The sequence below is a fragment of the Hippichthys cyanospilos genome, chromosome 1, assembly GCF_059441005.1.
Source record: "Hippichthys cyanospilos isolate Australia breed blue-spotted pipefish chromosome 1, RoL_Hcya_1.0, whole genome shotgun sequence".
NCBI lineage: Eukaryota > Metazoa > Chordata > Actinopteri > Syngnathiformes > Syngnathidae > Hippichthys > Hippichthys cyanospilos.
The window spans coordinates 7,255,581-7,279,113 of NC_142369.1; the positions used below are offsets into that span (position 1 = coordinate 7,255,581).

Sequence of the window (23,533 nt, forward strand, 5' to 3'; positions counted from 1 at the left end):
ATGGATGGTAAATGTTCTCCTCCTTTATAATCTTGTTTATTTTTGTCACAATAAGATGATCAAACAGAATAAAAATAAAGTAAAGGCTAAAATGCGTATAAATACGTCCATGCGGTACGGTATTTTGAAATGAAGGAAATCGTTCTTACCAACAAACCTATTTTTACATCGATTTTAGCTCAATTTTATGACAAACAAGAGCGGAACAAATGTTGACGTTCATGTCGTCGCGAACGGGAGTTGATGTAAAACCCGGAAGTTTGTCGGTGTTTATTTATGGTGACACTCATGAAGAGCAACTTGAAGGAGACGGTGAGCGATAAGTGTTCTTGTTATATAAATGCGCGCCGATGTACTGCATTGACAACGGCTCGGTTTTTTTTAAACAATTCCCATAAAATAACGATACATCATCCGAAAAAAAAGATGTCGTATCCTTAAAAAAAGTGCATACCTGGGGACCGGTGTCGCCATCATGACCATGACAGTACCGTCGAGCGGGCCAATGCGGTCATAATAAACATACATACTAAGACGTTTTAACTACAGGCAATTTTTGAACCACAAAGCCGCATAAATTAAAATGCACAGTATGACGTAAAGGAAATATGTTTTTTTTTAAATATTACATACAAAAATACTTAAGTTACATTAAATTGAATTGTATTATAATATATTTGTATGGTAAAATGGCCTGAATTCGTTGGAAAAAGTACTGAACCAGATTACAAAAAAAATAGGTATTGTAACAGTGTGCAGGTTGAACAATTGTGCTTGAATACAGAACAATATTGATTCACTCTTAAGGTATTTTGTTTTAAAGTTAAATACAATTGAAAGTTTTGGACTAGTTAGTTTGGAAACACTTACCTTGTTGTTGAATCACTTAAACAGGGATCTATTCTTTTAAATGTAAAAATAGTTCTGCTTACAGGATATTGTCAAAATTGACAACCCCTCTGAGCAAATGACAAAATTGGTGACACTGCAAAAAAAAAAAATAAAGTGTGACAAGAGCATGTCAAAAGTAAAGCGCTTTCTTCTTGCAGGTACAGCATGAGGTGCACACGCTGCCTTCTCCGGCTGCTTGGCCAGTCCACCTACCCTGCAGCCCGGTCTGCTCTCCCCACTTTGCTACACAATCCACAGCACAACCAGGTAAAATTTAGTTTTGCAAAATCATTTGTGCTGAATATTGAAACAAAAAAAAAGTGCATGCTGACATAAAAAGACCACCAAAACAAAACAACTATTTACTACTATCCTGTAGTTAAAAAAAAAAAAAAAGTATAACGGTGGTTTTCCAGAATAAAAGGTGCAATATTTATTTTTTGAAATTTACAAAATATGGTCTTTGTTTTCCTTGACTCTTCTTAATTATGAACTTTTTTTTCTAATACACTGACTGCCTTGATGAAAAGAACACTATCAATATATTGTTATACTAAGCTAATTGTTTTACTTTGTGATTAAAACCAAAAAAAAATCAAATACAACAATCATATTTTGTTTCCTAGCATGATGTGAGTGCTTTTCTTTTCACGCAAAATATAACTTGAACAAATCTGACGGCAAACCTTTAAATTTTCCAATGAAATTGAGCACCTTTTTTAAAATAAATACATAAACGTCCTTCTTTGTCTGTCTGTATGCTGGAGATTGTCCACTCAGTTTGATCCAAAGTTAGCAGTTCAGCTGCCAAAGGAATGAAATAGAACTGAGATTTTTTTTTTTTTTAAACACTCCATAAGTCAATCCCAAAAATTAAAGCTTTAACTTCGACAGCAGCCCTACTATTTATAGTTATTTTTAAATTTTGATTTAATGAATTGCAAATTGTATCATCTTCCATTGGCTTTCAATAATATTAAAAATAGTTATTAGGATTGAATAATGTCTCTTTCTTCTTCAAGAATTTTGCGACGTGTTCCATAAAGTGTCACCACGCATTTATATCTTTTCACAGGCAGTGAGGCGTTTCCGCGGTAACAAAGGGGGTCCCGTGCCCGTCGAGGTCATCGCCGATAACCGCGGCAAGACGCCCGTGGTCGCGCGCGACCCCTTCGCCACGGAGGACAAAACCAAGGCCGCCTTTTCCGAGGCGCTGCGGGCGTTCACCAAGACCGACGTTAGGCGGCGGGGCCACGTGGAGTTTATCTACGCTGCGCTTAAGAAGATGCCCGAGTTCGGCGTGGAGCGCGACCTGGCCATCTACAACCAGCTGCTGGATGTGTTTCCCAAGGAGGTGTTTGTCCCTAGGAACTTCATCCAGCGCATGTTCAACCACTATCCCCGCCAGCAGGAGTGCGCCGTGGAAGTACTGGAACAAATGGAGAACTACGGTGCGTGTCCGAGTTCCACCAGGCGCTCAAATCAGCAAACTAAATTAGCTTTCTTCCTCCATAGGGGTCATGCCCAACGTGGAGACCAAGGTCCTGCTGGTGCAGATTTTTGGTGCGAAGGGCCATCCTGTGAGGAAGTACCAGCGCATCATGTACTGGTTCCCCAAATTCAAACACGCCAACCCTTTCCCCATCCCGCATCAACTGCCCGAGGACCCGGTGGACCTGGCCCGCTTCAGCCTGAAGCGGATAGCCAACGACCTGGACGCCAAAGTCACCGTTTACCAGGTGCTGTTTCAAGACTTTTCAACGTAGAACTAAAGATTTTCAGGTTACTTCCACACATATACTGTGTAATAAGTACACACACCCTTGTTCAAATGCTAGCTTTTAACGATATAAAGAAAAAATAAGACCAATATAGTTTCAAAACTTTACACTTTTAACTCATTCCATCCCAAAGACATATTTACAGTGATCCCTCGCTATATTGCGGTTCACAGCTTCTCAACATCACAGATTTTTCAAAATCACGTTGACCGTCATATATTGATTATACCAAAGATGCAGTATTTATGACTCACTGCTTTATGGCAGCATCTACTCGACATACTGCAATACCACTCCCACTCTCAGTGTAACGTGGAGTATGGATCAGTTTAACAGCCTGTTAATATTCGGTCTTGTTCAGCCGCAAAGAAGGGCACTTTTGCTTGAACTAAACCACTGCTTGTCATACGGGCATTATGGGAAAAATGAGATAGCCAAAAAGCACTTAGCTGCTTAATTCATATTCTGGAAACGCAATATTACCCCAATGATTGGGAGCCATTTTCAGACCGTCCTTTTCCCTAACACTTAAAGACGTAAAAAGGCTAAGCTAAGTTTCAAAGTGTCGATTAAAATCGTAGATTTTAATTTTAGGTGTTAACGTAGCTTTTCGTGAAGAAAATGAACGCTTTTAAACAAATGTTTTTTGTTAAGATAGACCTTATTTTCAAATCTCGTATGCAACAAAATGAAAATTCGATCTTTCCTCAACGAAGCGTCAAAACCGTAATCGTCTTACCTCACCAGATGCCATGCACGGATGTGACGGACAGCGGCGACCAGATCACGCTCCCCCACATCGTCGGCATCCAAAGCCCCGACCAGATGGAGCTCCTGGCCAAACACAACCCAAACAGGCCCATATTTGTGGAGGGACCTTTTCCCCTTTGGCTGAGGAAAACATGCGTCCACTACTATGTCCTTCGGGCCGAACCCTTGCCGCCTGATGAGAAGGTAAGCAGAGGTGGCAAAAAACAACTGAGGGGAGAAAAAAAAAAAAGTTCGCCACACCGGATTATAAGGCGCACCCTCAGTGAATGGCCTATTTTAAAACTGTTTTCATATACAAGGTGCACCAAATTATAAGGCACATAGAATAGAAGCTATAAGAGGTTGCATTATGCATCCACTAGATTGAACCGCGTTAAATGGAATGTCAACAGAACAATCAGATAAGTTAGTCAAACTATAGTAATATAATATACAATAAGTGTTCCCACTCCCAAAATGAATAAACAGCAGTTTTTTTTTAGTAGTCTGAAGAATGGGAAAAAAAATACTTCTTGATTACATTGAAAGACTGTCTAGACTCTTGATCAGTGCTGAAGACAAATCGAGTAAGAGATTTTTTTTTTTTTAAATCAAATTGCAACCAAAAAGCTTCAAATATATTGTTTTGTTGATTTACAAACTGTTTATGGATTTATTTTGCGCTTTCTTTTACAAAAAGCCGTCTTGACCCCATATGAATTCCTTCAAAATTGAAGCGTATGTAACATATCAAAATTTGAAACGGTGTTATAAAATTTTAATTGTAAAAAATACATTTGTAACAGAAATGCAGTTGTAAAAATGAAATAATTGCCATGGTGATTATTTTATTTTTTCTTCCCCCCAAAATGAAAACACATAGTTTATGTGCTGTATAAGGCGCACCGGATTATAAGGCGCACTGTCAGCAATAAATTAAATGAATATAAATTTTTAAAAACTTGCAAATAAATGTGTTCTTAACAACCAGCCGTATGTTTTAAATATAATCGTAGGTCTAGTTATCATTAAATCTTATGACATGAGGGGATGGCACTTCTCCGGAGGCTGCCATGTTTGTTATAGCTATGGACAATGGTAAATGCAGCACCCCCTGCTGTCTGTAATAAAAAACTGTCCAATCTTACACAGTGTACCTTTAAGGCCGTGTCCTCCGCAGACTTTGGGAAAAATAAAAAGGAACGAGCCCAAAGTGAACATTCTACTTATTCACTTCGCTGTATGTTTATTTATGATTCCATGTATTTTTTTTTTTTTTTTTGAAGGTGGAGGAGCCCTATGATCCAGAACGGAGTTTCTACTACCCCCTGCAATTAGACCTTGATTTTGATCGAGACCTCGGGGACATTGAGACCTTTGATGTCGACGATTGTAAGATGATCATCTTTCAGATTTGAGTTAAGAATAAAAAATTTAAAAAATCTGGTAACTCAACAGTGTTGTTTTCTCCCCAGTGGATGAAGGTCCAGTTTTTGCCATGTGCATGACCAGCCAGGGGGACCAAGCCACCCTCAACCAATGGATCTCCGGTCTACAGGAGAGTAACCCCATCTTGGGTCAGACCCCTACCCTGTTTCGCCTGCAAGCCGGCCCAAGGGAGCTCAGCGTGGAAACTCAGAGAGAGGAGTCTCCAACAGAAGAGTCAATGAGAGAGGAGTCACCGAGAGAGGAGTTACCCACCGAGGAATCCGAGGTCATGGAGGAGGCGAGGAGGAGCAGGAACTGACTGTTTGACTCATTTATCCTTCCCTTTTCGAAAATGCCTGCCCTCATTCGATATGTGGAGCCACCCTGGACTGGAATCGGAGGCCCAAGTTGGAGTCGTGTTTTGGGGACCTGATAAGAAACCGGGAGAAGCTACCAGGACATTTAACCGACAAAAAACAAAAATTGAACCCTGGACAACTGACGTATGAATAAATCTGCAGCTCGTGTTTAGAAAAAAGAAGACCAAAGTTTCCAAAAGATAAATATATAATAAAAAAAGTTTAATTGGAGAAAAAAAGTCACTTGAAAACATTTAACCTGTAAACGAGTCCCAAGTCCACGAGAGACGTTGACACGAGAGAGTCAAGTGTGCTATAATCATTTGGAGTCATTTTTTTTGCAAGAGAAGATTTGTATTATCCTGCAGTTCAGTCCCTGTGTGTTTCTGTGAAAACAAGTGCGGGGATATTATTAATAAACACCTAATAATTGTTATGGAAACAATAACACAGGTAATTGCGGGCAGGGACTTTGAAATAAACAAACTGTGTTCCAAATGATCAGTGCTTTGTATGAAAGTAATGACTTGGGAATTGATTACTTTCAGTACTTAAGTATTACTTCATATAATAAATACTAAAGTGATCAATTCCTTTGGTTATAAAAGTACTATCGTACCTAAATTGATTTACTTTAATGTATATAGTAATTGCTTATTTTAGTATTTAATCATCTAAAGTAAAAGATTGCTTTAGCACTTGATTTTACCATTTTTAGATACTCTCTTAGCCAAACACTGGAAATTCAGTGAGTCCCTGGCATTAAACATCTGGACTCTATCTAACTATATCTACATCTTTGGCATTTAATGAGTTAATAATGAAAATATCCATTTTAACGGACCTGCTGACCTTTATTATGATGCCTGACAAAAAATGTATTTAATAGAAATACTAGATCTGTAATAATTTGGAACACAGTGCGAAGTTTGTTAACATGGCGGCCTCAACAATTACTCCACGAGCGTCCTTACCTGCCAGAGTTGCGTCCCGCTGCAGGAGCTGCCTGGTGAAGAAGCGCTCGCGCCGGGACACTTGCTCGTCCCAGGCTTCCAGGATGCGGCGCCGCTGGTCGGGCTCCAGGGCACGCGTGTGCGGGTGGGCCTCGTCGATGTGCGCCAGCACGCCTTCCAGGCTCTGCGAGTGCTGCAGCTGGCCGCACGCCATGCACACCAGCAACTGGTTGAGGGGGTCGTAGTCCATGAGGTAGACGTTCCTCCAGGTGGCCTCTGACACGGGGCCTTCCTCGCCGGCGAGGCACTCGTCATTGGCTAATAGCTCATCTGTCGATATGGTTGAGGGATTATAAAATCAGAGGCGCGCACTTAGTCGGTACTGACGGATTAGTTGATGACAGGCCGACGCTTTGACCACCGAATGACGAAAATATTTTCAAAACGACGGACAAAGATTGACGGAACGGTAGATTCAAACACCCAATCGCAGCTGAGGACAATCTAGAGTGTCCAATACAACTACCATGCTTTTGGAACGTGGGAGGAAGCTGTGTGCCTGGAACCCACACAGGCATGGGGAGAATATGCAAACTTCACCCAGGAAGACCGGAGCCAAATATCGATTTTTTTTTTTTTTTTAAATCTCACCTGTTAGTGTGTTCCCTTCTAGTGATGCTGGGTAATGAGAGTTGTTCCTGACGTCCACAGAATTGCTGCAAAGCAAAAGCAAAATGCACATATGTGGGTGCAATCAGCCATCACAGATTTTTATACTGTTTGATAACATCTTGTTCTTATCTTAAGGATAACATCCTTAAATGCGGGTTTAAAATAGCACTTCAGGTAGAAGCTGAGATTTTAAGAAGGGATCAGCAAATCTAATGTAATGCCGTGACAAGAACAGTACATCTTCTCAAATTAAGAGTAAATCTATTGGAAAATGAAACAATCTATTGCTAAATTGTGTTATACCTCGCAAAACTATATATGCCTAAATTCTGTGTGACTTTATTCTGGACTATCTGAATAAAGTATGACTAAAGACAGCACTACAAATATAGTTCCAAAATTTAATAAAACAGACATGGATGGCACAGCACTCTGGTTTGAGTCATTTTTTGTTTTGTTTTGTTTTTTTTTATCCAAAAATGCTTTGCGCTGGTTAAAGGGGACTGAAAATAAATAAATAAATAAATAAATAAAGGTTGTAAACCACTGTACCTGATCAAATGTTCTGGCGCCTCACTCAAGGGGTCGGAAATCGCCTGCTGGCAAAAATGATGTTTGGTGATTTAAACAGAAAAAGTTGAATGTCCCCGTTGCGTTAAAAAAATGCATGTCGCAATAGAACATCGGCATAGAGAACAATGGCAATAATGATTGCTCGACAACTAATCGATCATCAAATTAATTGATAACACTTGATAGTTTTGATTTGTTTTAAATTAAAAATTGTGCAAATCTGACATTTCAGCCTTGTAAATTTCTTGTTTCTGTAGTCCTCCACATTAGCATAATTAACACTTTTACACACACACACACAGAAAATCAACAATTCTGCCCTTTTTTTATGAAAGATTACAGACCAAACCAGTCACTGGGCCCTAATTCATTTATGTTTTGCATTTTCTGCACTGTCAATTTGAAATAATGTCCCGTTTTGAATAAACAAATGGCAATCAAAATTTCTTTGATCGGATTCATTGAGAAAATAATCGATTACCCAAATAATAATTACTTGCAGCCCTATTGGCATAGATATAGAAAGATAGATCATTTTTATCTTGTGGTACAGTAGATGGGAATGAATGCAATCCACTATGTTTGACTTGAAATAAGGAGATTAGTGTCTGCTGTTGCCATGGTGACCCCAGATGACCTACTTAGCAACTCGTGTTAGTAACCGGCCCCCAATATTTTGTACCTGGAGGTTCTGAGCATGCGGTACGGTGGACTGTCTTATCCTCTGAGGGATCCCCTTCTCGCCCGCAGACTTCCTGGCTCTCAGCTCCTTCTTTTTGATCCTCCAGTACTCGCGCCTCCGCTTGAGAAAATCGTCCTCCGACTCCTCGGGACGGCGCTTGGGAGGCCTTATGTTGCTGAGTGGGGCGGGGGGCGACCACGAGTGTTTCAAAGGAGCGAGGTACACGTTTTGAGCGGGAGGTTCGATGGAGTGCAGGATTATGCCGGAAAGCGGGTTGTCTGGAGGTTTCAGAGCGGGGAGCACGGGGTCCAGGTCTGCACAATTGCCGACGCTGAGAGGTTTGAGCGACTCGCCGGGAGTTTTGCTCTCCAAAGAAGACGGCTTTGGAAGGATCTTCACCAGCGTCTTGGCAATGTTAATGGAACGGACGGCGAGGGCTGGAGCCTGTGAGACAAAAACATCTGTAGGAGATATTGAAAAATAAAGAAACACAAGCATGCCTTTCAAACTGCCCCGTGGGAGAAAAACACAAGGGGTGACCGAAACATCCCCTGACCCAAACACTACTGAGAACCTGTCTAAATATGGATTTACAAAATGCATGATGAAAACATTGCTGTTGAGGGTTAGGTTTGCAGTAACAAATCAGGTTTTAGTGGACACGCAGGGTTGAAGACAGTTTCGCACAAAAGGACATAAACACACAAGCACCAACAGAAGATTAAGACCAGGACACAGTTACAGACATAAACACTGGTTGGACACATTTGGACACAAATATACACAAGCAGACAGTGACACATGACGACAATGGACCATTATACACTGACACTTACGCGGACACACAGCAGAGTTATAATGGTTTTAGGATTTTTCACAATACTACTAATTTTATTTCAACTTTTTTTCATTCAGTTACTTTTAATTTGTTTTTACAACAGGTTTATTATATATATATATATATATATATATATATATATATATATATATATATATATATATATATATATATATATATATATATATATATATATATATATATATATATATATATAAAATGCTTTCCTTTAGTTTTAGTATTAGTTTTACTTTTTTTTTTAAATATCTGAAGTAAAGCCAAACCAATCAATTGGATAGCTGATATAATATTATAAGGGTATAAAGGTGTACTGTATATACTGTTCTTTTCAAATGAAGAGCAAATAAACTGGAACATGAAGTAACATTGTGCTAAAGTGTGTTATAGTAATTCCTTAAGAAAATGTTAGGTCTTTTTTTTGTAAAGTATCATACGAGGGGTGTCAAAGATAAGGCTTATGGGCCATATCTCACCCACGAACGGGTTTATTAAGAATGGACCTGCCTATTTTTTCTATTTAATCTAAAAATGCTTTGGCTGAAAAACAATTTCAGAGAAGAAAACGAGAACCAAGCAATGTGTAGAATGCCAAGGTGTCACCTGATTATTCCTGAGGGGGAGACTCCTCCCACCGCCAGCGCCGTGGCCAGCGCCGGCCTTGCCCTGCCTCTCTTTCTTCCGGGCCCTCTGCTGCCTCTTCATCAGCTTCCAGTACTCCCGTTTCTTCTGCAGGCTGCTCGCCGCACCGGGGCAACGCTGGCGGACCACAGGGGCCGCCTCTGTTCTGCGCGGTTCTTCTTGGAGCTCAGATTGATTGGGCTCGTCTTGGACCTCCGATTTGTAAGGCTTCTCCCGAAACTCCGATTTGTCGGCCTCGTCTTGGAACTCCGATTTGCAGGGCTCGTCTCGGAACCCCGATTTGTCGGGCTCGTCTCGGAACTCCGATTTGTCGGGCTCGTCTTGGAAGTCCGATTCCTCGGGCTCCTCTTTCACCTTGGTTGTGAAATAATGCTCCTCTTCTTTGTCATCGTTCACTGTGCTTAGAGACTCCTCCAGAAGCTTCTTCATGGAGGCCACCGCCAGCAAAGTGGTTGCCTGGCAGTCCGAGGCCCGAGCCGGGTCAGGCCGGGGTTTGGGCACCCACGGCGGAGGCTTGAGGCTTGGGCAAAAGTCTTGTTCCGGGTCAGGCTCTTGTTTGATAGGATGAGTCGGCTGGCTGGCATTCAAAAGAGGAGCTCGGTAAGCCGGCCTGGGCGAATTGTTCCTTTGCACCCCCAGGCCGAGTCTGGCCTCGGCGAAGCCTTGCCTCAGGCGAGCCGCCTGCGCCGCCCGTTGTTGCCGCTTGGCCACCCTCCAGTACTCGCGCTTCTTCGCCATCCGGTCTTCCTTGCTCAAGGTTTTGTCGGAAACAAGCATTTTCATGATGCAGCCAGCCCGGCCTACCCTGGGGCCTGCGTTGGAAAAGCCGGCCTTGCGCTGGTGCTGAGGACAAGTGAGGGTGAGGTGACTGTGAGACTGGACGGGTGTCGTCTTTGAGCTCCGGGTGGGTGCTCTCGCGAGGACCTTGGTATGAGAAGCTCCAAGCTTATCTTTCCTGGCGATGCCATTTAAGGATTGCATCTGGGAAACGCTCGCCGACACCGTCCCGTCCTCTTTGATGAAGCCCCCGATAGTCTCCAAGCCACTCTCCAACGCCCGAGCTCTCCTCATTTCCTTCAGGATGTTCTGGTAGCGTCGCACTCGCCGTACGAGGGAGTCCTTCTCCTTCTCCTCCATCGACATCTTGGCTCGCTGTTCTCGCTTTTTGATGCGCCAGTACTCTCGCTTTTTGGCTATGATCTGTTCGGGGGTGTCCCTGTTGTCCATCGGGGGGATGCTTCTCATCTTTTTTAGTCTTTGTGCTTCCAGGGATCTCTGCCAAGGTGTTCTACATCGCGGGGTGGTTGATGGAGGCACAATATTTGGAGGCTCTCCAGCAGATTCTTTCATCATTCGCGCGGATTTGCGCAAAGTCTGTGATTGGGTTTGGCTAGATCGGTTGGCATCAAGGAGGAAGTGAGCAGAAGCCGTTATCACCGGTGTGACTTTCTTTCGGGTTTTGCCCAGCCTGGCCGCCATCTTGGCCCGTTGCTCTCGCTTTTTCAGCCTCCACTGCTCGCGGCGACGGGCCACTCGATCCTCCTCGGACTCGGATTTCTCGCTTTCCGACAGGTGCTCAGTTTTGATTCGCTTCCGGCCACCGTTGGCCATCGTTCCGAGACTCCGAGGTTGAACCGAAGGACCTGATGAACCGGGGGTCGCCGGAGCGGCGCCATCCAACTCTGAGTTCGAGCTGGCTTCTTTCTTGACCGTCGGCATGCGGCATACAAGATCCCGTCCCGTGGAGTTCTTTGAAGGTTTTGTGGGCCAGAGCTTACAGGATCATACAGAGTTGGGTGTCCTACAGGATACAGAGCAGATGAAACATTAACTTCACTGTAGACATAGACCGTTATATTTTAGTTATTTTCAGGGCCGATACCAATTATTATGACCTATTAGTAGTCAAGGAGGCCGTTAATCAATATCTGGAACCGATATTCATTTTAAGTAAAAACACAAAACAACTCCAGCTCCTAATGTTATCTTGTTTAGGACCAGTTATTTTTGGACTCTTCTTTAGATAACTTGAAAAAAAAAAAGGAACTGGTATATCAAAATATTTCTTTAGAATTGAAGTAGATGAAGTTAAAAATCTTTACATGTTAGTGTTGTATTGGGAGTGAGTGTTTCATTCAAACGAATGAATCTTTTGAGTTAATGAATCACTTTCTGTAGGGATTCATTCTTCCCTCGGTTATGACCAATCAGCAGTCAGCGTCGGGCGGGAAAGAGACTCTACTAAATGTACTGCCATGCTTTCACAAATGAATCAAGGAGTGAATGTATGCCATTGCCTGTGCAAGACAAATCTGTGGGTAAAACGTAAACAAAACAAAACAAATCTGCGAGTGAACATATTGCTAATCTCTGATTTCTTTGCGTTTTGTGAATGTATCAGTGTGTGATTTGTGAATCATCAATGAGATAATCAATACTCGTTCATCTCGCGGGAAAAAGCTTTTATTCATTCATCCGTTATTCTGAGCTAACTTGATGAAAACCACATTAAAAAAAAGAACATATATTTGATAAAGATTGACATTAAGTTTTAATTTAGCAGATTATCACCTTGGTTGTTCATTATGGGTTTTCTTGCAAGCCTCTGTCCAGAATTTTTAGGCTGGGTTTGGGTTTGAATTTGCACGTTTACACATTCAGACCAGGAGTTAGCATTTCGCTGTAATGGATTTTACATGTTTGCAAGAGATCGTCCCTGACTGTTAGTCCAGGGAAAATTAGGATAAAATCAAAAACATGACAAATGAAACAAACAATTTCAATCTGATCAACGCCAGGCAAAAACCAGAGCCGGTATCCTGCATGTATTTCTTTTAAATGATCAGCCCATCAGCAAGCTCAGCAGAGGCCTGATAACGTCTTGATCATTGGAATCAGGTATGTCGGGGAAAGAAACCCTGAAACACCCAGAATACCGACCCTCGCGGACTGAATTTGGACACCACTGTAATAGTGTAAACAATTTTCATCAAAATATAAAACATCAGCGCTGATAATCGGTACATCCTGGCTGAATTGTGAATTTACCAAGTAAAAAAATTAAACATTTAAATAAAAATGTTCACAATATAGTACTATATATAAACAAAATCGATGTGTGAAAAAAAAAAAAAACAATGTGTGCATGTGAGAAAAAAAAAGGTCTTAACACATGCTGGAATACAATCCCAGCCTACACAAGCATACTATCTCAAAAAGAAGTAAACAACACTATCCCCAAAACAAGTAAATATGAACCATGAAAGTCATTTATTCAATCATAGAAGTAATATAAAATAATCAAGTGTTACTTCATTTGATAAATGTAAGTAGAACAAAATGGCAAACTAGTTGTGAACTCATGCATAATATCAAACAGTGTGTAAACCTATGTTGGAAGTAAAATGTATTTATTAAGTGCTTCTATGTAATACATTTTACATAAATGAAAAAAAAAAACGTGTTCCTGAATTTTAACGTGTAGAAATGTATTGAACGTCTGTTTTTTATTGTTGTTGGAGGCGGGGGCCCAGCGACGACCGACTGTCCCTTTAAATATGTCGTCATAGTGACACTATCCCTTTAAAAATGTGTCCCCCCCCCCAGTATCTAAATTCCACCCGCCGACCGTCAAAGTGTCCCATTTAAGAAGCGTTTTGCTCCATTCGAACCGCGGCGAACTACAGTCTCGCCGAGTAGGCGACCGAATAAGACGAGTGCGAAACGGCTTCAGTGACGGATAAAGACGGCCGACGAACGAGGCCCCGACAAGGCTCCGGACATTGTCTCACAATGGACATGTTGTCCTCGTCGTTTGTCTACGGCCGTTGGGCCTCTCGCGATAAACGGCGGAAAAAAAAGGAAGTGGAGAAAAAGCATGCATGCTCGTTTACCTTGTCACCGAGTTATGTTAGTCTGTTTTACGGGGGGAACGCTTGCTTTTTTCGGTGTCTATGTGAGGACAGACCGGGAGGACTCCGCGGTTAGCTCCCGCCACTAGCTAGCAGGAAACTGGCTGCCTTGACAACGTACGGGGAGACCCGGATGTTGGACAGACCTCCTGCACTTGTCCACGCGTCTCTGTTAGAAATCAATTGTAATTGTGGTCAACACAAGAGAGAGAGAAAAGTGTGGAAAATACAAGAAAAAATACGTGAAGGATACTTGAAAACAATGTAAAAGGTGTGCTTGTAAAAAAAGAAAAAAAAGAATAAAAGAAACAAAACAGAAACATGGTTTAAAAAATATATAAAATCCATTGTGTAAACAAAAAAAAATCACTAAAACAATAAGGGTGTAAAACATTCGCAATTAAATGGGTAAAAAAAATTGGATATATTTGTATTTTTATAAAGATATGTTACCCTCATATCTTATTGCATGAAATGGTGTGTAAAATACATGAATATTTCAAAACAAGTATAAATTATACACAAAAATGATAAGAAGTGTGTGCACAGAAACAGAATAAAATGAATCATAATTGTGTTTAAAAGCGAAGTGTGTATAAAATACACAGAATAAATTGTAGGAATCATTGAAAAAATATTAAGCAATTTGGTTTTAAAAAATGATAAAATAAAAAGAAATAAAGAAAACAGACCAAAACGATGAGTATGTGTATAAAATATCCACGTAAAAAATTTAAAAAAAAAACAATAATACCTGTGCATATGATAAGGGACGAAACCAACAATATAAAAAAACACATTACCTAATTTTTCTTACGAAAAAAGAACAAAAAAATGTTCTTTTACTTTACGCCTCATCACCTTATTCCATTCCTATACTGAATTGATTTTTTTTATTTTTACATGAATAAAGATCTATCTATCTATCTATCTATCTATCTATCTATCTATCTATCTATCTATCTATCTATCTATCTATCTATCTATCTATCTATCTATCTGTCTGTCTGTCTGTCTGTCTGTCTGTCTGTCTGTCGCATCTCATAAAACAACGTAGTTTTGAACAGTCTTTCTGCGAAGACTTCTCATGTTGACGAAAGCAACCTGCCAAACGTGCACCGATGACGCAACAGCAGTCCCGGGCTCTCGTGGACGCGGGTACTGTCTCTTTAAATTTACCCAGGAGCCCCTTAAGGAGCCCCAGGGGCCCCTCGTCCGGCTCCCCACCCTGAAGACAAGCTAGAGTCTCCAAAATCCGCAACTGGAGGCCCGCGCTCACGCATTTGCCGCATGTTTACCACGGGAGAACCCGTGAAAAGTTAACTTGCCAACTGGGGGGGTGGCTTTACATTGACGGGGTCGCGCGCACGCACACACACGCGTCGTCGCAGCTGCCGTGCGATGCCAGATGCGCGTCACAAACGTGCTCGTTTGCGCGTGACACGTCCCGGAACCGCAGCTAGCGCGGGATGGACGCCGCCGCCGCCGCCGAGCTCCGGCGTGACGAGCGGCCTCGGCCGGAGCCGCTCTCATTAACCGCCCGCGTGGAGAAGGAGGAGGAAGAGGCGGCCAGCTGCCACGGCGACTCGAGAGGTGAGGTGACGTAGAACAAAAAGACAACTCAAATGTGGTGCTTTTCATGTGTGCGTGGCTGTCAAATCCGCGGCCATTGTCAATGTGGGACAATACCAATACGGCTTGGCCCCTCTGTGTGGGCTCCTGTAAACAAAGGCTTAACAGCGCTGAGGAGCGCGCGGCTGCCATCGCGTGGACAGTAGAGATACTACAGCTAAAAAAAAAACACCGCAGCTTGCCACTTAGCTTTAGCTTTTAGCATAAAGGCCCCAGAAGATACTAGCTATTAATAAAAAAAAAACGTGTTGATTTTAACTGGGGTGTAGCCGAATTTTATTTAGAAGATTTACAGTGCATTAAGCGTGGACAAACACCACCAATGTTGCTTCCTATACAGCTTGTCTTCTTTATGTTGCAACTTTATTCAACGTCAACTGGGGTAGGCTCCAGCTCACTAGCGAACTTTCTGGAACCGGATGAATTGTTGCCTATATGTGCCCTGTGAACGACTAGCTAGGGTGGTCCTAATCTCCATTATAAACATAAAGAGTAGTGTGCATGGATTATTTTATCAAAATAAACATTTTACGCAAAATACAAATGAATATTAAAATACTCCATTTTCTTTTTTTTTTTATCATATGAACATCTAGTTTGTTATCATTGAATTAAAATTAATGTGACTTATTTTATATCAAATTTATTGTCAACTTTTTTCATAAAATACACAAAAATACAGTGTTTTATTAAATGAGACTTGAAAACTCGCATTTTTTTACATTTTATGTAAAATAAACAATTTTGTTTATTGAAATAATTGATAACTTAAATTGAAAAAAAAAAAACGATATATACACACGCTCTATTCTAAGATGTCAACAAAAGCATTTCTTCTTTCTCAAAACTAAATGCCTCAAATCACTTCCACATAGTTATTCACCAGGCCACCACCAGATAGCAGCAAAGTGTATCTGGCCAGTGTTATTTTTCAGATTAATTCAATTGAATATCCTTGACTTCAACATGAATTAAGCCCACATTGCATCTTTTCAGCAGAAGACACACTCGCCAATGGACACCACGAGTCCTCGGTGGTGCCGGTCCGGTCGCCGGGCACCAGCTACTGGAGCATCAGCGAGAGTCCGGACCGGCCCCCAATTCTGTCGCCGGCGCCCGGCCCGCCGGAACGCAAAGTGCGACGGGCGTCCCGGCCGGGCCTCAGTCGCATCCCGGGCCGGGACCACCGGCGCTACTACCACGAGTACTGGCGCAGCGAGTACCTGATGGACTTCGATCCGCTGCGGCTGGGCATGATCTGCATGGTGTGCGGCAGCACGCTGGCCACGCTCAAGCTGAGCACCATCAAGCGCCACATCCGCCAGAAGCACCCCGACTCGCTGCTGTGGAGCGCCGCCGACAAGGAGGTCATCCGCTCCAGCTGGGAGAGCCACCTGAGGCTAGCTGCACAAACCCTGCAGGCGTCGCCGCCGCCCCCGCCGCCGCTCCGGGTCGACCGAGACACGGACAGCGAGGAGATCGTCCATGATGCGGGTGAGTCCCTTTGCCGAGTCCCTATACACCCATTGAACAGTTTGTTATTGTTTGTTGGAATACCTATTAAATCATCAAAATGTGCATTTTAGTTAATAAATACATCCTTAAAAAATTCTCAATATCACTTAAAATAGGCTATTTTCTCCACTGGATAATAAAAAAAGTAAAATAAAAAATTGAACATAAAATCCTAACAGTAAAATAATTATTTTGATTCTAAACAAGTAACTTCTTCAATAGTAAAATTATAAATATTTCTTGAAAAAAAAAGATTGATTTTAACGCTGAAAAATTTGACTCAGGACCCAGATATTCTCTTAAAATAGACAAGTGCACAACTATTTTATCAAACTGGTGGATTAATTAAATATAATTGTTATAGAGGGTTGTGTATTTCATTAAAATCAATTAAAAAAGTACAATTTAAAATATATAACATTCGAAATGTTCCCATGAAATACATACATGTTGAGCATTTTATTAAATTGGCTAATATACAATAATTAAAAGCATTATGAACAAAATGAGTAATACACAGTGATAATTTTATTAAAATGCAATTTTACCATGAAATACATTATGGTAAAATACACCATTTTCATTTTGTATTATATTAATTTTTAGTTTATTATGAAAAGATGATAAAAACGTGTATCTCAAATCAAACATATTGGCAACTTTCCTTTGTATAAAATATAGAAAATCCTTTTGTTTTATGCCATTAAATCAGTCAAAAAAAGCCATAATTTTTCCAAGTATGTACGTAAATAATAAAGTATGGATTTGATTGAAATGCTGTTTGATGTAAAAATGCAGAATTAGGAAACAATTGAACTTTATTTGTTTGATGTGGTAATCTTAAATGTTTTAACCCCAAAGATGTGTGTATACATTTTTGCAATCCAGATGTTTAATCCCATGTATTTATTTAGTTTTGAGTTTCACAAATAAAGTCAAGCCGGCTTTGAAACCCGCTGGCACTGAATGTTTATTAAATCATTATCGTGCATAGATTGCTGTTCAAAGATTTTTTTTCCATTAATTGAAAACATTTTATGTTTTAGTAATCGGTTTATTAGTTAAATGATTTATTTGGTTTTGCCCACCTGCGTCTGGAACAGCAGACTTTGAGGCGCAACCGCTGAAGGGGCGGAGTCTGTCCCCTCCGTCCGAGGCGGGCGACCCGGCGGACAACGGCGCAGGCGACGCAGCGGACGATGATGCCGTGAGCGAAGCGCCGGGTGAATTTGCCAACGATGGCGCGAACGAAGTGGCTGCCGACGACGACCCCGGCGAAGCGGTGGACAATGTTGTGGACGAAGCGGCGGACGACGCTGGGGCAGATGCGGATGCGAGCAAAGAGGAGGGCGTGGCGGCGGCGGCGGCAGCGGAGCAGGCCCGCACGCTGGAGTGCTACCTGAACGCGTCGCTGCACGCGTGGTTCCGGCAGGAGTTCCTGATGGAGTACCAGGCGGAGGCGGGCCTGCTGCTGTGCATGCTATGCGGCGAGCAGCTGCCCTCGCTGCACCTGGACCACATCAAAAACCACGTGCTACAGCGCCACCCCGACTCGCTGGTCTACACCTCCGAGCAGAAGCACCGCGTCCTGCAGGCCTGGGCTCGGACTCACGGTGAGCGCACACCCTGAACTAGTAACCTCTTTGACCTTACTAACAATCACTACCTTTTGTTTTTGTTTATTTTCCCACTACTGGAAGACATTTCTGTGCACTTGTAGGACAAATGTCTTACTAGTGACATTTTTGCCTCTGCCGTAGGTTATAATAATTATCAAAATAATAATCATGATTATTTTGGTCAAGATTGACATCACGATTATTAATCATGATTATTCATCAATGGGTCAATTGTTTTTTTAAAACAAGCAACAAACAAGGCTTGGTAATAATAAAGTAATGAAACCAATGAAAAAAATGAAGCCTACTTAGAACTGAACACATTTACTTTTAAGCAAATTTTAATCAATTTGCCGTCAAAATATCATTATCAGTCATTTCAAACAGAGTTTATTCCAATTTTTCATCATGGATCTCAATTGGCAGCTAGCACTGTATATATTAGGAATCAGGTGAGAAACTCAATGCCATTTCACACCGGTAAATGATATATAAAGGTGAGAAAAGCACAGGCTTTTGTTGCGCAAACATGTGGAAAACATTGCCACCTGGTGGTAGGATGATTAAGTGCTTGGTTTGACATGAACGTTAGCCAGCTTTTTAAATGTTAATATCGCCGAGGATCAGTTTAATTAATGATGGCAGCCAATATCGTGATCGCGATTAAAATTCGGACTAAGACTGAGAGAACAGTAGTCGGTCCATCATTTTAATCCATCATTGTACTTGTCACCACTTGTGTCACCTCATCCAGGTAAAATGACGGGAGTTTATTAGCTCAGAATTTTTTTTTTTTTTTCTTTTTTAAAGAGCCAATGTCGATCTAGAGTCAAGACTCTATCCCTAGTATAAAATGTTGGTATTGAGGTCGAAGTAAACTGTCTTTTCCTGCGACAGACGAGTCAGAGAACTCGACCCAATCAAAAGCAAACGCCAAAGACGACGCAGCCGGCGAGGACGGCGGCGCCGACGCTTCCCGGCCGGGCCCCGCCAAGCGACGGCGAGTGGCTTGCGGAGAGTCGTGGCAGCTGCGCCTCGACTACCTGGTGGCGTACGGGCCCCGGGGCCGCCGCGTCTATTGCATGGTGTGCGCCGAGGTTCTTCGCGGGACCCAAGTGCGGAGCTTCCGCCGCCACATTCAGGAATGCCATCCCGAAACGCTGAGCATGAGCCAGAAAGAGCGGGAAGCCACGGCGGCTGCCTGGACCAAAGATTACTGCGCGGACGGCATCCTCGCGCAAGACGGTGAGACGGAAAACACAATCAAAACTCTGCAAGTGCTTCACTTTTTCACTTTTTTCTTTTAAAATGGTCCAACCCTACTCGTGGGATATATATATATATATACATATACATATATATATATATATATATATATATATATATAATATACATATACATATATATATATATATATATATATATATAATATACATATACATATATATATATATACATATATATATACATATATATATACATATACATATATACATATATAAGCCCTGTTTTTATACTGCTTGTTTAAAAAAAAAAAAAAAGGGGGCAATAAATAGACATTTGACCAAACATGATGAATAATCGGGATTTCAATTTTGACCAAAATAATCGAGATTATTTTTTGGGCCGTAACTGTGCAGCCCTAATGGTAGGTACAGTATATTGGACACTCCAATTGCCCTTTGGCGTATTTGTGAGCGTGAACGTTCCTTCATCTCTACGTGCCCTGCGACTGGCCGGATCGGATGTTTGCACCCGCAAAAGCTTCACATTTAACTTCCCGCATGTACAGAAATCAGCACAAGTGACGGCGGTGTCCTAAATTTCACCGAAGGCCCGAATGAGGACAGCTCCCCTGACGTCAAAGTGACGGTTAAGGAAGAAGAGGACGAGGACGAGGAGGAGGAGGAGTTTGGAGGAGTCAAGGACACGGGGAAGGACGCTCCCCTGCGCCACGGCCACTACCCGGGCAAGGACCAGCGACGGAATTACCAGGTGCGCTGGCGCACCGATTTCCTCATGGACTACGACTGCCGGCGACACGGGCTTATCTGCATGGTGTGCGGCGCGGCGCTGGCCACGCTCAAGGTGAGCACCATCAAGCGCCACATCCAGCAGGTGCACGCGCACTCGCTGAGTTACGGGGACGACGATAGGCGTCGCGCCGCGCTGGCCTACGACTCCGACGCCGGACGTTTCGTCCACGCCGACGACTGCTTCCTCTCCGGGGATCACGCCCGCACCGACATGGCGCACTTCATCGCATAAACCACCGCCACAAATATAGTTTTTCTTCCCCGTTGAAAAATTATGCACATAACATCTCATATTTACAACGTTAAAAATGTTGCCTTTATGTTTTTGCTAATTTATTAAAGTCCCAGCTCACCGAGCGCCGAACATAGGAGAGTGTCGGCGGAGGTATCTTTTGATTTTGTCAGGTTTCGTTTTTAAGACATTCTGAAACAGTCTTAATTGTTTTTCGTGTTGCAAGGACATCAAAATGTCCTTTAACAAATTGACGAACACGAGTTTGCCGCCTTCATAAAACTCGTAAAACTTAATATCTCAGCCAGATCGGGGTCCGAAAGAAAGAAAATCTGGGAAATCTTAAGTCAGGGGTGTGGAAGGGGGGGCTGACGGTAGTGTCGTCTGGACACCCCCCCTTCACCTTCAGACTGATTGGCTAAGTCTTTCTTTCACACTTATGTCCAAAGTAGAATATATTTATTTTGCTCCTCCCATCGAAGACATTTTACCAGTCTGTCCATGATCACCAGGCTTAGCAAGTTTTCTGAGGTTTCAAAATGCCCCCCTCCCCCCCAAAAAACAACCTAAAAACCCCTAAGCATTTATGTTCATTGTCCCCCCCAACAAAATTATTTTGGAGCCATACAATGGCATATAGAAATTTTGTTGCCAATTTCACGTGAGCCAAACAGCAAGTTTTCTGACCCATGAATGAACCAATACATGACTGGGTTCAATTAGTTTGAAAAAGCCATGAATCAAGTTGTGTTTTTTCTACCAAAATATTTTCTGAATACACCATACGCGCCAAGGGATTGGCTGGCAACCAGTCCATGGTGTAACCCCGCCCCTTTCTCACTAATGAGGAAAAGCACTATGGGAAATATGAATGCACTTGCAACCCAGCTTGGACTTAACGCATGCGTCATTTACATGCCATTTTGTGGAACTTTTGGACCCTTCTCAACCTGCAAAATCTCAGGGATTGTGCTTTTTGTTGTGTCGGTGGAGGTCCGATGAAGACAAATTTGGGAAATTTTTATGCCGAAATTAGCAACAATATTTGTTTGGTTGAAAAAAAAAAGCACTTCAGTAACATTCACTTATTTTCCAGACAGTGGCACTTAAGTTAAAAACAAGTGACATGAGCTAAAATTTTCCATCGTTCCACATACAGCACTTAATTCATTTGAAATGACAGGAATTGAAAATGTTTTTGTTACCTGAGCTTGACCTCCATGTCATCTTTGATTAAATATTACAATAAATGGATGCTTGTTTTTCCTTCTTTACCAACCACTTCTACAAGACAAATGGACATTATTTTTTTGTGAGCAAAACAAGGAAGAAAAAAAACAAACTGAACATGACATCACCAGTGCTCACGCCTAGGGTAACGACCAATTATGGCTCTTCTGTCGGTCATGTGACATTGGCAAGCTGAGCTGTGATTGTTACCTCAGCTTTCAGCATGTGATGTCATTAAGTCAACAGCAAGTGGCATCACAAAGACAAATACAGTGGTACCTCGGTCTTTGAACGCCTCTTTACTCGACGAAATCGGTGCTCGACCAAAAAAATCAAGTAGGTAATGCATCGGACGTCGATCAGATTTTCGGTGCTCGACTAGCCGAGCCTAGCCGAGCCTAGCCTAGCCGAGCCGAGCCGAGCCGAGCCGAACGCGCTCCTCGGCTCTTTTCGGCCGACCCGAACGCGCTCCTCGGCTCTTTTCGGCCAGTTCAAGCGCCAGTTCAACTCAGACCGCCAACGGAGTAAGGCTTACGCAGTTTGTTTGAGTACGTATTTCTTCCCAATTTTCAACTTTTTTCTGTTGCGCTAGCCCTTAATGATGGGTCCTAAGAGAGATAGTGATAAGGGGAAGGCAAAGAGAAAAACAGTGAGGACCACTATCGAACGGAAGAAAGAAATAATAGCAGAATATGAAAGTGGTCTACGGGTGTCCGACCTCGCATCGAAGTACGAAATGGCAAAGTCAACCATTTCCACTATCTTGAAGCATAAGGAAGTGTTAAAGAAAGCTGATGTTGCAATGGGAGTGACAGCAATTAGTAAGCAAAGGCAATGAAAGGGGATTCCCCTTCCAAGGATTAACCCTCCCTCCCGTCCTCGCCGCATCCATTCCCGTATGCCATCAGCCACTCTCCAAAACGTAAGTAAATTATACAAAATGCTTAATAATGCTTTATATATCTTTATCATGTACCGCTTGTGCACATTTACGTCCTCATTGTTGTTTAGATACATGTTCTTATAATATTTTAGGTATTTTTCTTAATGGTAAAAACGGATTAAAATAGTTTCCATTATTTCTTATGGGAAAAATTGTTTCGGTGTTCGAACAAATCGGTGCTCAACCACCACCTCGGAACGGATTATGGTCGAGTACCGAGGTACCACTGTACTCATTTTACTGCTGAAAATGGCGAAATAGTCTCTTTAACCCTTTTAACACTAGGGAGCTGAAATTTTCAGCAGATGACAAAAACGTAAAATTTCAAAATGCAACGATTCTGACATTTGTATGTGATTGCAGCTGGACAGGTTTTATGTATAAAAATTTGACCATATGAAACATTTATAATAACAGTTATGAGATACTTTTCATAGGACTTATTACATTGATGTTCCTACAATTTTTGCAACGTTCCGTTGAGGCGGTCAAACTATGTCAGAATTTTTTTTGTTGACTTGTTTCACCTCAAGACAGTAGGTGGCAGTACAGACCAGTTATTGGCTGTCTTAAAAGTGTCATCCATTCACAGGCTAGAAAGACAGACCATACCATTTTTCCTATGTATGGATTGAACTGATGCCACTGAACAATTTGGTAACTAATTATGCCTTTAAGATCATTTACAAAATTATGGAAAAAATGCAATGTGTATAGTTTGCAAAGTTGCAAGCACAAGGATTAAAATAACTTACTAGTAGTAATAGTACTGCATGTTAATTAAATATTACAATAAATGGATGCCCATTTTTCCTTCTTAACCAACCA

The 23,533-nt window shown here is 42.0% G+C and overlaps 3 protein-coding genes across 9 annotated transcripts; 2 read left to right on the forward strand and 1 right to left on the reverse strand.

Moving 5' to 3' along the window:
- The first annotated feature begins 226 nt into the window (after positions 1-226).
- Positions 227-5,707, forward strand: ecsit (ECSIT signaling integrator). The gene is made up of 7 exons (XM_088423517.1): positions 227-312; positions 1,050-1,158; positions 1,967-2,342; positions 2,407-2,630; positions 3,420-3,626; positions 4,709-4,814; positions 4,898-5,707. Exons 2-7 carry the CDS (start codon positions 1,057-1,059, stop codon positions 5,167-5,169), a joined length of 1,287 nt encoding a protein of 428 aa, XP_088279643.1. The 5' UTR covers positions 227-312; positions 1,050-1,056; the 3' UTR covers positions 5,170-5,707.
- LOC148428892 (uncharacterized) lies at positions 5,411-19,014 on the reverse strand. 4 transcript variants are annotated; one of them, XM_088423467.1, is made up of 7 exons: positions 13,481-13,722; positions 9,549-11,388; positions 8,090-8,533; positions 7,387-7,433; positions 6,814-6,878; positions 6,184-6,492; positions 5,411-5,595 (listed from the first exon to the last, which is right to left on the reverse strand). In XM_088423467.1, exons 2-7 carry the CDS (start codon positions 11,304-11,306, stop codon positions 5,579-5,581), a joined length of 2,640 nt encoding a protein of 879 aa, XP_088279593.1. In that variant the 5' UTR covers positions 11,307-11,388; positions 13,481-13,722; the 3' UTR covers positions 5,411-5,578. The 4 variants fall into 4 exon arrangements, with proteins under 4 accessions (XP_088279593.1, XP_088279575.1, XP_088279566.1 ...); XM_088423449.1 differs by lacking the exons at positions 5,411-5,595; positions 13,481-13,722 and adding exons at positions 16,354-16,645; positions 17,734-19,014 and having other exon boundaries at positions 5,819-6,492; XM_088423440.1 differs by lacking the exon at positions 5,411-5,595 and having other exon boundaries at positions 5,819-6,492; positions 13,481-13,724.
- zfta (zinc finger translocation associated) lies at positions 14,717-21,786 on the forward strand. 4 transcript variants are annotated; one of them, XM_088423478.1, is made up of 5 exons: positions 14,717-15,091; positions 16,127-16,624; positions 17,749-18,258; positions 19,162-19,509; positions 20,057-21,786. In XM_088423478.1, the coding sequence occupies exons 1-5, from the start codon at positions 14,968-14,970 to the stop codon at positions 20,530-20,532; spliced, it is 1,956 nt and encodes a 651-aa protein (XP_088279604.1). In that variant the 5' UTR covers positions 14,717-14,967; the 3' UTR covers positions 20,533-21,786. The 4 variants fall into 4 exon arrangements, with proteins under 4 accessions (XP_088279604.1, XP_088279631.1, XP_088279622.1 ...); XM_088423505.1 differs by having other exon boundaries at positions 20,099-21,786; XM_088423496.1 differs by having other exon boundaries at positions 17,752-18,258.
- Positions 21,787-23,533: the final 1,747 nt, after the last annotated feature.